The sequence below is a fragment of the Bos javanicus genome, unplaced genomic scaffold, assembly GCF_032452875.1.
Source record: "Bos javanicus breed banteng unplaced genomic scaffold, ARS-OSU_banteng_1.0 tig00001600_1, whole genome shotgun sequence".
Lineage (NCBI taxonomy): Eukaryota > Metazoa > Chordata > Mammalia > Artiodactyla > Bovidae > Bos > Bos javanicus.
This window is the reverse complement of record NW_026893620.1, coordinates 595,600-613,921: the sequence shown is the minus strand read 5'-3', so window position 1 is coordinate 613,921 and position 18,322 is coordinate 595,600. Positions and strand designations below refer to the sequence as shown.

At 41.4% G+C, this 18,322-nt stretch overlaps 1 protein-coding gene across 5 annotated transcripts in view; it reads left to right on the top strand.

The window, feature by feature from the left end:
* The window catches only part of LOC133243936 (ATP-binding cassette sub-family C member 4-like), a 590,639-nt gene that overhangs the window by 70,606 nt on the left and 501,711 nt on the right, over positions 1-18,322 (top strand). For all 5 annotated transcript variants that reach the window (XM_061410637.1, XM_061410641.1, XM_061410639.1 and 2 more), the window contains 5 exons: positions 1,554-1,650; positions 4,457-4,624; positions 5,947-6,087; positions 6,868-6,905; positions 7,300-7,394. In XM_061410637.1, coding sequence (XP_061266621.1) covers positions 1,554-1,650; positions 4,457-4,624; positions 5,947-6,087; positions 6,868-6,905; positions 7,300-7,394 — 539 coding nt within the window. The remainder of the gene's footprint in view (positions 1-1,553; positions 1,651-4,456; positions 4,625-5,946; positions 6,088-6,867; positions 6,906-7,299; positions 7,395-18,322) is intronic.

Genomic DNA, 18,322 nt, shown 5'->3' with positions numbered 1-18,322 from the left:
GGAAATATTTACTCTAAAAACCTGGAAAGTAGAGTGGTTTGGAGAAATAGTATTATATTTAATTAATTAATTTTTATTTATTTATTTGACTGCATCAGGTCCTAGTTGCAGCACACAGGGTCATCTTGCTTCATGTGGCATCTTCCGTTGGCGACACACAGCCTCTCTAGCTGTGATGCACAGGCTCAGGCACTCTGAGGCATGTGGGATCTTAGTCCCCCTACCAGGCTGCCAGGGATCTAACCTGTGTCCCCTGCACTTGCATGTGGATTCCCAACCACTGGAAGTATCACCTGGGAAGTCCCCTAAAAAGTGTCTGAAGTTTAGTCACTTGTCTGATGTCATCAGGCTCGTGAGAGGGACTGAGCTTCAGTCTGCTGCCTCCAGACTCTCCATCTGACTCACTCACAGGCTGAGCTCTGGCCCAGGTCCCTGAGATTTGCTCTACGAGGGGCTCGGGCTCCCAGAGTACCTGCCTGGAGCCCTGCCTGTGGTCACTGGGGCCCTGGACCCACTCACTTGCTTCCCTGGAGAGGCTGTAGACCCTCTGGGGGTGACACTGGGGCTGAGTCCCTAGGGGTCTGCCTTCAAAATGTAGGAGGAGTCTGAGGGGTTACTATGAAAAAAAGAAAACAAACAAAACACTGAAGTTTGAATTCTGAGGAGGTCTTGGCTAAGGAAATTGTGTGTCCTTTGAGCCTTGGGTGATCAAATCAGAGTAAGATTTGGATTGTTTGGACTCTCATCTTTCATTTTCACATTCAGAAAGTTTTTAGTGCAAGTAAAAAAAAAAAAAAATTACTTCCTGGATAGGACTGGCACCACTTCCTGGGGGTCTGCGTTTAAAATGTAGCAGCAGTTTTTTTTTATTGTAGAAAAGAAATTAAAGCTGCTGTTGGATGATTCCTGCTGTAATTTGGATTCCATTCTTTCATTTTCATATTTGGAAGGTGTTCAGCCTTAGTGAAAAAAGACTTGCTTCCTGGATGAGACTGGGAATGTTATAGAGACTGATGGATGCCACACTGGCATTAATTTTCTATCTAGTACTATTTTGGAAGAAGTATCTGGAAAATGCACTCTGGCTAAAGTTACCAAGAATCTATTTTTTGTTGCAATATGTACATCAAACTGCCTAAGAAAAATGTACACTTTTTTATATGACATAGATTCCTCTTTTCCATTCCTGCATAGAGATAAAAGTGTTTTAGTTCAGTCAAGTTTTAGAATTCCAGTATTAGTTGTTTTTCTTTATGAAACATGTACATGGGTTAAGCTGAGTTTTAGGCAAAAAAGCCTTAGCTGTTAATACCTTCTTCATGGGATTGCTTTTTAGAATTTTTTAGTGTAACTATTCTTTAAAGTTTGCTGCTGATGACTGTGAGGACCTAGTCAGATTTATTGATTTATGTTTATTCAATTTGTATTATTGATTTGGTATTTAAACTACAGATCTTTGCTGTCTGTCTTTGTCTCATGTTTACAAAATATGTTCCCAATTTGGAGCAGCCCCATTAATGTGCTTTTGTATACTGTACGTTTTACATTTGTAGGTGTATTTGTCAAGCCTTGAGGGAGAAGATCACAATCTTAGTGACGCATCAGTGGCAGTACCTAAAAGCTGCAAGTTGGATTCTGATATTGAAAGGTGTAAGTAATTTCTAGCCGCCTGTGAAACTTGCTAGCACTCAGGTGTGCTGAAAGCCAGGCCTCTCAGCAGGTCACTCTCCTTGGATTCAAGGTAAACACCTTCTTCTCCCTCAGTTTTACAGCTTCTTCTTCTCAAAAGTGGTGTTCATGCCTTTGACAAAGAATCCAAAGACCTGTAGAAATGTCACTACTATGCTCTGAGCCACATAAACCCTGAAATGTATAAAAGTGCTACCACAGGGTTACTGAGTCATCACTGTTCTTGTGAAATTTGTTAAGGATAATGATGCTCTTTTATATAGAACTTTTTGTTTTCCCCTTCCAGGATTTAAGTCAAAGTATATTATTTGAAAATTAGAGATACTAAGACCTGTTTGTAACCATGAGATTGTCATTTAGCAGTTTGCTAAAGAGCATCTTCCATTAACACCAGAAGTGAGGTTGGGTATCTGAGCACCCGGGTCAGAGACGCCCACTCTGCTGGTGTCCCCAGTTGCTGATCTCATTGTCTCTTTCCATGCCTAATATGTGTGGGAGTCTGTGCAGCAGGATGACAAACCTCTGCCTTATTGGGCTCCTGTTCTTATGGGGACAAAAGTGACAGAGAGAGAGGGATGGAGCTGGCATCCTGGCTGCCTGCTTAAAGAGCTAGTGCCTCACATGGCCTGAGTGACATGAAGGTGGGAGCCATGCAATTACCTGGGATAGGTGGGTCTGAGGCAGGGGGTCCTAAGGAAGGAGCTGACGTGGCAGTTTGGAGGAACAACAGGAAGACCAGTGTCTCTGGGGAAAATGAACAGGGGGATGTGGAGGGAGCTGGTCTCTGAGCACTGGGCAGTGGGTGGAAGTGGGATGGAAGTTTTGGACAGTCCAGAGCAGAGGAGTGATATGGTCTGATGTAGGATTTAAAAGATTCCTTACTCTTATCTGGTCCCATTCGCAGAAGGGAGAGGATGACTCTCCTCTCGAAATTGTCAGTACTTGCTTGCAGAGTATAGCTACAACCTTTGTACCACCAGTCGTTTCCTTGTGTGTCTTACAGATGTGAAGTGGAAAGTGGTAATTTCATTTAAAAGGTGCATGAATTTTGCCTCCCAAATGAAATAACACAATGTATCCTGAATAATTTTCTCATTCTGCAGTGTCAGATGATATTCAAAGTCTTCACTGAGTTTCTCCAAGGGGACACCTCAGGGGATAGGGTGAGAAGGGGTCCAGCGAGGGTCCTGGGTCATCTTCTTCCACCTGACTTGTCTTAACCAGAGCTGCTTTCATTTTATGAGTTTTTCATTTTAGGATTTTTTATAATATTTTGTTTCAGTTCAGTTCAATTCAGTTGCTCAGTCGTGTCCAACTCTTTGCGACCCCATGAATTGCAGCACGCCAGGCCTCCCTGTCCATCACCAACTCCTGGAGTTCACTCAAACTCATGTCCATCCAGTCGGTGATGCCATCCAGCCATCTAATCTTCTGTCGTCCCCTTTTCCTCCTGCCCCCAATCCCTCCCAGCATCAGAGTCTTTTCTAATGAGTCAACTCTTCGCGTGAGGTGGCCAAAGTAGTGGAGTTTCAGCTTTAGCATCATTCCTTCCAAAGAACACCCAGGACTGATCTCCTTTAGAATGGACTGGTTGGATCTCCTTGCAGTCCAAGGGACTCTCAAGAGTATTCTCCAACACCACAATTCAAAAGCATCAATTCTTCAGTGCTCAGCTTTCTTCACAGTCCAACTCTCACATCCATACATGACCACTAGAAAAACCATAGCCTTGACTAGACAGACCTTTGTTGGCAAAGTAATGTCTCTGCTTTTGAATATGCTATCTAGGTTGGTCATAACTTTCCATATTTTGTTTGCCACTGACTAAATCAGCTGAGTCTTGTTTCATGGGGTGAGAAAATTGTGAAAATATCTGCATTATTTTATATGACTTTGTAAGGGAGGGAAACTGTGCAAGGATGTGTCACATGTGTTCAAAGAAAATGATTAGATTGGCTGTAGCTTAAATAGAGACCTGATTTGGGGAAGCCTCGTTGGCTGCTTGTGGTTGATTGTTCCTAAGTTTTTTCCTTGGATCTGGGTACACTGATTGTGGCTTAGATTTTGGTTTGCTGGCTGCCAAGGCATTAGCGCCACCCCGATCTCATGGCCTCCTTGTTTAGTTGCTTTAACAGGTGGAATATTGAATTTTCAGCTAGGAACTTCCTGCATTTGTGGAGAAGCTATAAAATACTGTGAAGATGCAGCTCCTGGGTTCTCTCTCCAGGGCTGGTTCCTACATGTACTGTCCCAGCTGAGTGCATGATACTATGAAAATGGCAGTGGTCAGTGAAGTTTTCACAAATGACTGTTACCTATATAGTTGTGCTGTGTCCACTTTGTGTCAGTATTTTTCTCTCCTGGAATATCTTCCCCGATTAATTTTTTTAAAAATTCTGCTTCTCACATGAGGTGTTTCTCAATTCCAGTGTTGTCTAAAAAGACTGTGCTGATCCTCCCACCAACCTCTGTACTTCTTGCTTCCCTAAGTGCCCACGGTAGTTATGTCAGTGGCCTGTGTTCTTAACACATGATCACACATGTCTTTCATATCCCTCAGAACCTGACACAGGGTTTAGCAGAGAATAAAATATTCTGTTCTGAGTAGAGTTGAACTGCATTAGATTTGTCAACCACAATGTCAGATCCAAGGATCATTTTCTTAGGAAAATCATAATTTATGACCAGTTAACTTTAGTTGATTAGTGTTCAGATTATATTACTATTATCTAATACAAATATATTCCTCTCAAATTCTTTATTTTAGGGCAAAATAGTACAACATGGGACTTACATTGGGCTCCTTAAATCTGGGGTAGATTTTGATTTCCTTTTAAAGAGGAATGAGGAAGAACCATCTCCAGATCTGGAATCTTCTACCCTGAAGAATCAGTCCAGACCCTTGATGAGAGGTGCTGCTCCAGAGCTTCAAGATGTGAGTTTCTCATTCTGCAACATGCCACTGTATGTCTGCTCTTGATAGACTCATGGAGCTTCAGTCAATTCCACCTGTGACATCTTCATTTGTCCTAAAGTAGATCCTAAGATTCCAAGGCCCTGTTCCATGGAACTGGTAGAGTTAGAAGAGCATGAAGGGAGCAAGCCTGCTTGTGGGTCTCCTTTGGGTGTAGGATGGAGGATCTTATGGAGATCAGTAGTGGGTGTACTGCTATGACTTCCTGGATGTATGTGACTCACAGTGATATGTGAACTCTTTCATTTACCATAGTTACATCCTACTCATTGTGGCGGCCCCCAGCTTCCCTTATGCATCCAGAGGCTTAATATGAAGACCCCCTTAGACTGAGTCCTGATGGTGCCACATTAAATCAGTTACTTTTTCTATATGTTGGAATGTTCTGGCACTGCAGGTGACTGATCGTAGTATTTTGCCTCATGGTCAGATGATTTATGATAGATCAGAGGTAGCATGTGCAAAGAACCTGATAAACAGCAGACTTTGGAGTTAGTTCCCATCTTCCTTTCTTATCCTTTAAGTCTGAGAACCACGTCTAATCCACCTTGAATCCCAGTGGTCAAGACAGAGCTGAAGACATCCTGGGCTCCTGTGACTCTATAATGCATTCTAAGTCCTTCAGACAGAAATGCGGAAATGCACTAGATCTCCCTTAAAAACATACATAGATATTCTTCAGTATCCAAACTCTGGATGATTCTGATAAGCATTTGGATTAATTCTTCAATTTCTAAACTCAGAAATCACTCTCTGAAATTTAGGAATCAAATAGATTCAGATAATAGGCTTGTCTCTTACTATCCAAACCCATTTTACTCAAATTCACTCTGTGACCTCAGTTTACTGTATTTAGCTAGTATTTTGAACCACAAGTATGCTGTATGTTTCGTGTTTCTATGATTGAATGACACAAATTATCTAGAAGGATACATAAGCTTCATATCATTGTGTGTATTATTTTGGAACAAGCTTCTGCTGAGAGTCATGACTGACTTTAAGCAAAGCCACCCAACAGTGAATAACCTTGTACAAATGATACTTTCTTATTTCTAACAGATTCTTAGGAGTGGGATGGCTGGGTCCAAAGATAAATGCACACATGGTTTGGCCAGATATTCCCACACTCCTCTCCATAGGAGATGGACCATCTTGCACTCGTACTAGTGTATGAGATGTGTCTGTCTCCCCACAGCTTTGCTGTCGAGGGCTTTGTTGAACTTTTCACATTCGGGGATTCCTTATTTAAAATTTTGTCTCTCACTGCGATTTTTCCCTCCCAGACTGAGAATATAGAGGTCACACTTCCTCTAGAGGACCGTTTGGAAGGAAAAGTTGGTATTAAGACCTACAACGATTACTTCACAGCTGGTGCTCAATGGTTTATCATCATTTTCCTTATTCTAGTGAACATTGCAGCTCAGGTAAATAAGGACATTTATTTTGGTGTGTGCCCTCAGCTTGGTATTTACATATTTATACTGTATTTATGTTATCATTATTTTTAATATGTATATGAAGATATTTATCTCAAAGAACTGGCTCATGCAGTTGTAGGATCTAGCTGGGTGAATGTGAAACCAGAAAGGCAGGCCTGAAGGCTGGAACGTCTGGCAGGAGCCGACCCTGCTGTCTGAGGCAGAATTTCTTCTTCTTCCAAGCGGCCTCAGGTTTTGCTCTTAGGGCCTTTGACTGACTGGATGAGGCCACCACAGTGTTGAGTGTGATCTCCTCTACTGAAGTTCTGATGATGGATGTGACCCACATCCACAAAATACCTTCATGGCAACATCTAGACGAGTGTTGAATCATTGGACACTGGCCTGCCCAAGCTGACACAGACAGCTGACCATCACAGTACTTGTCGAATGTTTTTTTCTTACATTTGCACTATGATTACTGCATTTTGCAATTCACTTGTGTTTGCTTTGAGATACGTTATCTGTGGGGAGCAAAATAAGTGAAGGTTATCGGTATTATGTACGTGATGGAGAACTTCCAGGGAAAAAAGAATATCTTTTAAAGAGTTTAAAATGTAAGATGCCCTCCCTTGACCTGTAGCCATCTGAGGTGTGGGGCTTGGCACAGGCCTGGGCTGAAAGGACCATCTCTGTTTTCTGGAGCCTTTCCATCCCCCATCCTATTGAGCGGGGTGTGAGGCTCAGTGACGTCAGTGTGTGAGTGACTGTTGTTTCCTGCTCCAGGTTGCCTACGCCCTGCAGGATTGGTGGCTTGCATACTGGTGAGTGATTCCTGATCTGACCCAAAGTGCTGTGAAATCTGCATGAAATCTCACTTTCCCACAGTCAGGGGGAGAAGGGAGGGGCTTGTTCAGCCTCCTCTTCTGACCCTCACATAGTTTCCCTGAAGAAAAAGTAAAGTTCCTGCTGGTGGAGAGTGACGCTCCCGTTGTCTCTCCCCAGGTCTGACCCTCAGCAGCTTCCTCATAGATGATTTTGAAAACTGAAGGTTGTGATTCAAATTGAATCTTTATAAGGTAGATGGACACAGAGCCCTGTGAACTGGGAACCATTTTTCTAGCATAAAATACATTTCTCAAATTGAGTTTTTTTATATATATATATTTGAATACATTCTGTCTGAAGCATAATATTTTTTTCTTCCCTGTTCTATAGGGCAAATTTACAAAGTGCCCTGTATTTTGAGGTATATGGAAAAGGAGAGACAATTGTGATGCTTGATCTGAACTGGTATTTAGGAGCCTATTCAGGTAAAGTTGAATTCTCCGGTCTATTATATGAGAGTGTGAGGTGCTTACAAGGAGCCTGTGTGAGCATCTAGGGCTTCCAGGCATAATTCGGTAATGTCTCAACAGATTTAAGAGTTTGATTTGCATTTACTCTGTGAATTAACTAGAACAATTATCTTTAAAATCTAGAAGAAAGAAGTTGAATGGAGATTCTTGATTTATTGTGCACTGGTTTTGGTAGTTAAACCAGGATTGCACATTCAGAAAATCAGCCACTGTAAATACATGGTATTGTCTATTCTAATAGGTTGCTTTAGCTAAATCTTATATTGTTATATGAATGGGCAATGGGATTAGAAACAGATCCCTACTCTGTGGTTCAGAGTTTTCCAATTCTGTCTGAATAAGCTCTGGCTTTTATTGATCTTGAAGGTATGCAAAATCCCTTCACCACACTGCTCATCTCTTGGGCATCACTAATTACTTGAGAAGCTAAGCAGGGGGAATCCAGCATCTGGGGATAGATTCCTTCTCTTTCTTGCCTTGAGTTCACAGTGTTATCTTATCTCCAGATATGTGATTAATTTAACATGTGACTAATATTAACATGACTCACTGTATTCACAAGAGCTTAGAATATATATAATATTACATAGTGTTTAAAAGATGTCATCATCTAAAATTTTAAATATCTTTTATCCATTCATTTGTTGATGGACATTTAGATTGCTGCCATGTCCTGGCTATTATAAATATTTACTACTATGAACATTGGGGCATAATAATAAATAATAATAATATCAATTAATTAATTTTTAAATTATAAATAAAAATAATAAAATAATTTTATATTGGATTATAAATGATTGGGTTTCACTGGTTGCTCAGATAGTAAAGAATCTGCCTACAATGCAGGAAACCTGGGTTCGATCCCTGGAGAAGGGAATGGCATCCAACTCCAGTATTCTTGCCTGTGATATCCCATGGTACCAGGGTCCAGCCCCAGTTGGATCCAGCGATTCCCTCAGGAGAACGGCGTTGGCGAAAGAGGATAGATAAAAGGGGAGAGAAAGAGGCTTGATCTAACTGGTTTATGCAGAAAACCAATAAAGTTCGTAACACTGAACTTTCTCTGACCACAGAGGCCACAGGTGCCCTCTCGAATAGCTGAAGGTGCCCCACCTTAGGCACCTTCTTGAGTGGGTCTTAGAAGCCCGGGCAGTTAAGTGGTCTCAGAGAGCCCCCACGCTCCAATTAGTCATCCTGAAAGAAGAACAGAGAAGAAAAGGAGAGAAAAGGAAACAAGAATGACACAGGGAGACCAAGCCTGATGAGCAAGGCCAATAGCTTTATTTTCAAAAGGAGTTTTTATACCCTAAGTTGTACATAGAGGATAATAGTGAATGCAGAGTCATGCAAAGTCAGCAGTCCTTGACCCTCATCGAGACCAGGCTTTCTTTTCTGCAAACTTATCGTATACAAATGCTTTAGGTGATTTACATCATCTTCTGGCCAGGAGGCCTATTAACATTTTATGACTTTTTGTTCTGATAAAGGTTAGTTAACCAGAAAACTTATTTTCTCTAAAAGTAATTTTCTAAAGTTTGGCGCCACTCTCTGAAAGCACTAGATAAAGTTGCATTCCTATAAGGCAAATGTGCAGTGGGCTTTAGCAAGGAAAGAATTTACTACCTCAAGGGTCTAAAGTTGTTAACACCAAGGCCACTACTTATTTTTTCTATATACCAACTATATTAATTAATTAATTATACTCCCAGGGACACAGTGGGTAAGGGATATGGAAACTTGGCAGCAAGCATTAGCTCAACAATGAAATCTTCTACTAGTTCTATTCTAATAATTTCTAACTCCCCAAGAGGCTCTATACTATTTGAATATCTTAAGCTGCCCATGCCTCTTGCAGTTGGGAGGCTGTAAACAATCATATGTGTAGGTGTAGGAGTCCGGATAAACCTGTCAGGCAAGTTAAGAGAGCCATCTGAGGGGTTTGGATTGAAACACTCCTATTATGCCCAGGAGACTTATTAACTAGGGCCGTAAGTTGATTTCCTTCAGAGAAAGGTGGTTGAGGATAGCCCCCTGTTAATATCAGAGGAGTTGGTGGAAGTCGTAAAATAGTAAAACAGACAGATTCTGGTTTTGGGGTAGATGCTCAAGCAGATCCAGGGGGCCCCTTGAGTCCTGACTCACCTTGGCCATCAGGGCTCTCCCGCATGACCTTGTCATGGGAGGGTACTCCTGTGCTGGCTTCCAGCACCATGGACTGAGGAGCCTGATGGGCTATGGTCCATAGGGTTGCAAAGAGTTGGACATGACTGAAGTGACTTAGCATGCACACATAGATGATTAACAATGTTGTGATAGTTTCAGGTGGACAACAAAGACACTCAGCCATACATATATTCATTCTCCTCCAAATCCCTTCCCCACCCCCCGTCCAGGCTATCACATAACTGAGCAGAGTTCCCTGTGTTATACAGTAGGTTCTTATTGGTTACCCACTTTAAATATAGAAGAGTGTGCATGTTGATCCCAAACTCCCTAACTATCTCTTCCCCTTTCTTCTTCCCCCTGACAACCATAATTTCATTCTCTAAGTCTGTCAGTATGTTTCTGTTACATAAATACATTTATTTGTATAATTTCTTTTTAGGTTCCACCTATAAGGGATGTTTTACAATATTTTTCCTCTCTGACTTACTTCATTCAGCCTGACAATCTCTAGGCCCACCCATGTTGTGGCAAATGGCATTATTTCATTCTTTTTTAATGACTGTGTAATAGTCCATTGTATGTATGTACCACCTCTTCTTTGTCCATTCCTGCCAATGGTTATTTAGGTTGCTTTCACATGTTAGCTGTTGTAAACAGTGCTGCAATGAGCATTGGGGTGCATATATCCTGGTATGTATCCTTTTGGACTATGTTTTTCTCTGGGTATATGTCTAGAACTGGGGCTCCTGGACTACCAAGGTCATATGGTAGTTCTATTTTTAGTTTGTAATGAACCTCCATACTGTTCTCCATAGTAGTTATATCAATTTACATTCCCACCATAGTGCAAGAGGGTTCCCTTCTCTCTACAGCCTTTCCAGCATTTATTGTAAGATTTTTTGCTGATGGCCATTCTGATTGATGTGAGGTGATACCTCATTGTAGTTTCGATCTGCATTTCTCTAATAATTAGTGATATAGACTTTTTTTTTTTTCATGTTGACCATTGGTATGTTTTCTTTGGAGAAATGTCTATTTATGTCTTCCACTTATTTTTTGATTGGATTGTTTGTTTTTTTGATATTGAGCTGCATAAACTGTTTGTATATTTTGAAGGTTAATCCCTTGTCAGTTGCTTAGTTTACAGTTATTTTCTCCCATTCTGAGGATTGTGTTTTCATCTCATTTATGATACCTATATATAATGGGATATTACTCAGCTACAAAAAAGAATGAAATTAGCTGATTTGTAGAGACATGGGTGGACCTAGAGTCTGTTATACAGAGTGAAGTAAGTCAGAAAGAAAAGCAAAAAAAAAAAAAAGCACATATTAACACATATATGTGAACTCTAGCAAAATGGTACAGATGAACCTATTTGCAGGAATAGAGATAGTGATGTAGAGAACGTATGTGTGGAAACATGTGGGGGAGGTGTAGGAGATGAATGGACAGGTTAGGATATACACTACCATACACTAGATAGCTAGTGGGAACTTGCTGGATAGTACAGGGAACTCAGTACAGTGCTCTCTGAGGACATTGAGGGGTGGGATTAATTGAGAAGGGGAGGTATAGGAGGACGGGATATATGTACATATTGCTGATTTACTTCCTTGTACAGAAACTAACACAACATTGTAAAGCAAGTATATTCCAGTAAAAATAAATAAATAACAATATTCCCACAGGAAACACTTGTATAAACTGGCTACAAAGAATGTGTTATATAAAAATCCACTCTTTGAAATTTGGTATTTATTTTATGAATCACTTGCTAAGAAATCCAAATACGTTAGCTGTTTACCTTCTTAATTGGTGGACTATGGGGGCTTAAAGGAAGAAGGAAAGGATTCTGTTTTATATTCATATAGGGTAGTGGGCTAAGGCAAATGCTTGTTGATGGAATTCAGGAATCTGAGCAGGTTTCAGAGTTTAACACTGATGTGTCAGCTGAATGGAAAAACACTACATGAAGGAATATTTATTACAAGGGTCATCACTCCTTTATTTACCATTGTGAGTTGAAGAGATGTTCGGAGGGCTATTTTCATTTTTATATGGATCAGTTTAGTTCAGATCAGATCAGTTGCTCAGTCAGTCCGACGTTGTGACCCCACGTACTGCTGCACACCAGGCTTCCCTGTCCGTCACCAACTCCCAGAGTTTACTCAAACTCATGCCCATTGAGTCAGTGATGCCATCCCATCATTTCATCCTCTGTCGTCCCCTTCTCCTCCTGCCCTCAATCTTTCCCAGCATCAGGGTCTTTTCAAATGAGTCAGCTCTTTGCATCAGGTAGCCAAAGTATTGGAGTTTCAGCTTCAACATCAGTCCTTTTCTTTAGGATGGACTGGTTGGATCTCCTTGCAGTCCAAGGGACTCTCAAGAGTCTTCTCCAACATCATAGTTCAAAAGCATCAATTCTTTGGCATTCAGCTTTCTTTATAGTCCAACTCTCACATCCATACATGACTATTGGAAAAACCATAGCCTTGACTAGACAGACCTTTATTGGCAAAGTAATGTCTCTGCTTTTTAATATGCTGTCTCGGTTGGTCATAACTTTTCTTCCAAGGAGTAAGCGTCTTTTAATTTCATGGCTGCAATCACCATCTGCAGTGATTTTGGAGTCCCAAAAATAAAGTCTGTCACTGTTTCCACTGTTTCCGCATCTGTTTGCCATAAAGTGATGGGACCACATGCCATGATCTTAGTTTTCTGAATGTTGAACTTTAAGCCAACTTTTTCCCTCTCCTCTTTCACTTTCATCAAGAGACTCTTTAGTTCTTCATTTCTACAATAAGGGTAATGTCATCTGCATATCTGAGGTTATTGGTATTTCTCCAAGCAATCTTTATTCCAGTTAGTACTTCATCCAGCCCAGTGTTTCTCATGATGTACTCTGCATATAAGTTAAATAAGCATGATGACAAAATACAGCCTTGACATACTCCTTTTCCTATTTGGAACCAGTCTGTTGTTCCATGTCCAGTTCTAACTGTTGCTTACGATCTGCATACAGATATGTCAAGAGGCAGGTCAGGTGGTTTGATATTCCCATCTCGTTCAGAATTTTCCACAGTTTATTGTGATCCACACAGTCAAAGGCTTTGACATAGTCAATAAAGGAGAAATAGATGTTTTTCTGGAACTCTCTTGCTTTTTTCCATGATCCAGCAGGTGTTGGCAATTTGATCTCTGGTTCCTCTGCCTTTTCTAAAACCAGCTTGAACATCTAGAAGTTCATGGTTCACGTATTGCTGAAGCCTGGCTTGGAGAATTTTGAACATTTCTTTGCTAGCGTGTGAGATAGGAGCAAATGTGCAGTAGTTTGAGCATTCATTTCCTTTCTTTGGGATTGGAATGAAAACTGACCTTTTCCAGTCCTGTGGCCCCTGCTGAGTTTTCCAAATTTGCTGACATATTGAGTACAGCACTTTCACAGTATCATCTTTTAGGATTTGAAATAGCTCAACTGGATTTCCATCACCTCCACTAGCTTTGTTTGTAGTGATGCTTACTAAGGCCCACTTGCCTTCACATTCCAGGATGTCTGCCTCTAGGTGAGTGATCACAACATCATGATTATCTGGGTCGTGAAGATCTTTTTTGTACAGTTCTTATGTGTATTCTTGCCACCTCTTCATAATATCTTCTGCTTCTGTTAAGTCCATAACATTTCTGTCCTTTATTGAGCCCATCTTTGCATGAAATGTTCCCTTGGTATCTCTAATTTTCTTGAAGAGATCTCCAGTCTTTACCATTCTATTGTTTTTCTCTATTTCTTTGCACTGATCACTGAGGAATGCTTTCTTATCTCTCCTTGCTATTCTTTGGAACTCTGCATTTAAATGGGTATATCTTTCCTTTTCTCCTTTGCTTTTTGCTTTTCTTCTTTTCACAGCTATTTGTAAGGCCTCCTCAGACAGCCATTTTGTTCTTTTGCATTTCTTTTTCTTGGGGAGGTCTTGCTCCTTGTCTACTGTACAATGTCACAAACCTCCATCCATAGTTCATCTGGCATTCTATCAGATCTAGTCCCTTAAATCTATTTCTCATTTCCACTGTATAATCATAAGGGATTTGATTTGGGTCATACCTGAATGGTAGTGGCTTTCCCTTTCTTCAATTTAAGTCTGAATTTGGCAATAATGAATTCATGATCTGAGCCACAGTCAGCTCCCGGTCTTGTTTTTGCTGACTGTATAGAACATCTCCATCTTTGGCTGCAAAGAATATAATCAATTTGAATTAGATGTTGACCATCTGGTGATGTCCATGTGTAGAGTCTTCTCTTGTGTTGTTGGAAGAAGGTATTTGCTATGACCAGTGTATTCTCTTGGCAGAATGCTAAGAGCCTTTGCCCTGCTTCATTCTGTACTCCAAGGCCAGATTTGCCTGTTACTCTGGGTGTTTCTTGACTTCCTACTTTTGCATTCCAGTTCTCTATAATGAAAAGGACATCTTTTTTGGGTGTTAATTCTAGAAGGTCCTGTAGGTCTTCATAGAACTGTTCAACTTCAACCTCTTTGGCATTACTGGTCAGGACATAGACTTAGATTACCGTGATACTGAATGGTTTGCCTTGGAAACGAACAGAGATCATTCTGTGTTTTTTGAGATTGCATCCAAGCACTGCATTTTGGACTCTTTCGTTGAATATGATGGCTACTCCATTTCTTCTAATGGATTCCTGTGCACAGTAGTAGATATAAAGTTCTTCTGAGTTACATTCACCCATTCCAGTCCATTTTAGTTCACTGATTCCTAAAATGTGGAATTTTAGGAATTTGATGGCATTCACTCTTGCCATCTCCTGTTTGATCACTTCCAATTTGCCTGGATTCATGGACCTAATAGTCCAGGTTCCTTTGCAATGTTGCTCTTTACAACATCGGACCTTGCTTCTATCACCAGTCACATCCACAACTGGCTGTTATTTTTGCTTTGGCTCTGTCTCTTCATTCTTTCTGGAGTTATTTCTCCACTGTTCTCTAGTAGCATATTGGGTACCTACCAACTGGGGAGTTCATCTTTCAGTGTCCTATCTTTTTGCCTTTTCATACTGTTCATGGGGTTCTCAAGACTGGAATACTGAAGTGGTTTGTCATTCCCTTCTCCAGTGGACCACATTTTGTTAGAACTCTCCACCATGACCCATCAGTCTTAGGTACTCCTACATGACATGGCTCATAGTTTCATTGAGTTAGACAAGGCTGTGGTCCATGTAATTAGATTGGTTAGTTTTTTGTGATTGTGGCTTTCAGTCTGTCTGCCCTCTGATGGAGAATGATAAGAAGCTTATGGAAGCTTCCTGATGGGAGAGACTGACTAAGGGAGATACTGGGTCCTGTTCTGATGGGCAGGTCTATGCTCAGTAAATCTTTAATCCGATTTTCTGTTGATGGGTGGAGCTGTGTTCCCTCCCTGCTACTTATCTTGGGCCAAACTATGGTGGAGGTAATAAAGATAAACTATGGTGGAGGTATGAAAACCTACAAGACCCTTTAGAAAGTGAAAATGAAAGTGAAGTTGCTCAGTCTGACTCTTTTCAACCCCATGGACTGCAGCCTACCAGGCTCCTCTGTCCATGGGATTTTCCAGGCAATAGTACTTGAGTGGATTGCCATTTCCTTCTCGGGGGATCTTCCTGACCCAGAGATTGAACCCGGGTCTCCTGCATTGTAGACAGATGTTTTACCATCTGAGCCACCAGGGAAGTCCTAACTTTTTAGTACTATCACCCCCAAAAGATGTCCTTTTCATTATACGGGATTGAAACACAAAAGTAGGAAGTCAAGAAACACCTGGAGTAACAGGCAAATTTGGCCTTGGAGTACGGAATGAAGCAGGGCAAAGGCTAATAGAGTTTTGCTAAGAAAACACACTGGTCTTAGCAAACACCCTCTTCCAACAACACAAGAGAAGACTCTACACATGGAAATCACCAGATGGTCGCACCGAAGTCAGATTGATTATATTATTTGCAGCCAAAGATAGAGAAGCTGTATACAGTCAGCAAAAACAAGACTTGGAGCTCACTGTGGCTCAGATCGTGAACTACTTATTGTCAAATTCAGACTTAAATTGAAGAAAGTAGGGAAAACCACTAGACCATTCAGGTATGACCTAAATCAAATCCCTTATGATTATACAGTGGAAATGAGAAATAGATTTAAGGGACTAGATGTAATAGACAGAGTGCCTGATGAGCTATGGTCGGAAGTTTGTGACATTGTATAGGAAACAGGGATCAAGACCATCCCCATGGAAAAGAAATGCAAAAAAGCAAAATGGCTGTCTGGGGAGGCCTTACAAATAGCTGTGAAAAGAAGAGAAGTGAAAAGCAAAGGAGAAAAGGAAAGATATAAGCATCTGAATGCAGAGTTCCAAAGAATAGCAAGAAGAGATAAGAAAGCCTTCCTCAGAGATCAGTGCAAAGAAATGGGGGAAAATAACAGAATGGTAAAGACTGGAGATCTCTTCAAGAAAATTAGAGATACCAAGGGAATATTTCATGCAAAGATTGGCTTGATAAAGGACAGAAATGGTATGGACCTAGGAGAAGCAGAAGATATTAAGAAGAATACACATGAGAACTGTACAAAAAAGAGTTCATTACCCAGATAATCATGATGGTGTGATCACTCACCTAGAGCCAGACATCCTGGAATGTGAAGTCAAGTGGGCCTTAGAAAGCATCACCATGAACAAAGGTAGTGGAGGTGATGGAATTCAAGGTGAGCTATTTCAAATCCTGAAAGATGATGCTGTGAAAGTGCTGCACTCAATATGCCAGCAAATTTGGAAAACTCAGCAGTGGCCACAGGACTGGAAAAGGTCAGTTTTCATTCCAATCCCCAAAAAAGGCAATGCCAAAGAATGCTCCAACTACCGCACAATTGCACTCATCTCACATGCTAGTAAAGTAATGCTCAAAATTCTCCAAGCTAGGCTTCAGCAATACGTGAATGGTGAACTTCCTGATGTTCAAGCTGGTTTTAGAAAAGGCAGAGGAACCAGAGATCAAATTGCCAACATCCGCTGGATCATCAAAAAAGCAAGAGAATTCCAGAAAAACATCTATTTCTGCTTTATTGACTATGCCAAAGCCTTTGACTGTGTGGATCATAATAAACTGTGGAAAATTCTGAAAGAGATGGGTATACCAAACCACCTGACCTGCCTCTTGAGAAACCTATTTGCAGGTCAGGAAGCAACAGCTTGAACTAGACATGGAACAGCAGACTGGTTCCAAATAGGAAAAGGAGTACATCAAGGCTGTATATTGTCACCCTGCTTATTTAACTTATAAGCAGTGTACATCATGAGAAATGCTGGGCTGGAAGAAGCACAATCTGGAATAAAGATTGCTTGGAGAAATATCTATAACCTCAGATATGCAGAGGACACCACCCTTATGGCACAAAGTGAAGAGGAACTAAAAAGCCTCTTGATGAAAGTGAAGGAGGAGAGTGAAAAAGTTGGCTTAAAGCTCAACATTCAGAAAATGAAGATCATGGCATCCGGTCCCATCACTTCATGGCAAATAGACGGGGAAACAGTGGAAACAGTGTCAGACTTTATTTTTGGGGCTCCAAAATCACTGCAGATGGTGACTGCAGCCATGAAATAAAAGATGCATACTCTTTGGAAGGAAAGTTATGACCAATCTAGATAGCATATTGAAAAGCAGAGACATTACTTTGCCAACAAAGGTCCGTCTAGTCAAGGCTATGATTTTCCAGTAGTCATGTATAGATGTGCGAATTAGACTGTGAAGAAAGCTGAGCACTGAAGAATTGATGCTTTTGAACTGTGGTGCTGGAGAAGACTCTTGAGAGTTCCTTAGACTGCAAGGAGATACAACCAGTCCATCCAAAAGGAGATCAGTCCTGGCTGTTCATTGGAACGACTGATGCTAAAGCTGAACCTCCAATACTTTGGCCACCTCATGCAAAGAGTTGACTCATTGGAAAAGACCCTGATGCTGGGAGGGATTGGGGGCAGGAGGAGAAGGGGACGACAGAGGATAAGATATCTGGATGGCATTACCGACTTGATCGACATGAGTTTGAGTGAACTCCAGGTGTTGATGATGGACAGGGAGGCCTCACGTGCTGTGATTCATGAGGTCGCATAGAGTCAGACACGACTGAGCCAGTGAACTGAGCTGAACTGAACTGAATGAATATAATGGTGACTTCCCTCACAAGATCCCATGCATGTAATGCTAAAGACCGTGCCCCTAACCCTGCTGCAGTCCACCACCAACCCACACCTTCACCAGAGACTCCTGGACACCCATAGGCAAGTCTCCTCTGGGGTCACTGTTCCTTCCTCCTTGGTCCTGGTGCACAAGGTTCTGTTGTGCCCTCCAAGAGTCTATTTCCCAGTCCTGTGTAAGTTCTGACAGCTCTATGGTGGGGTTAATGGCAACCTCCTCCAAGAGGACTTATGCCATACCCACACCCAGAGCTCCTGTCCCTGCAGCAGACCACTGCCAACCCCATACCTCCACAGGAAACTCTCAAACACAGTTCTGTCTCAGTCTCTGTGGGGACTCTGGGTCCTGGTGCACACAAGGTTCATTTGAGCCCTCTGAGCATCTCTGGCAGGAATTGGGTTTGATTCTAAACATGAATTCGCCACTTCTACTGTCTTGCTGGGGCTGCTCCTTTGCCCTTAGACATGGGGTATCTCCTCACAGC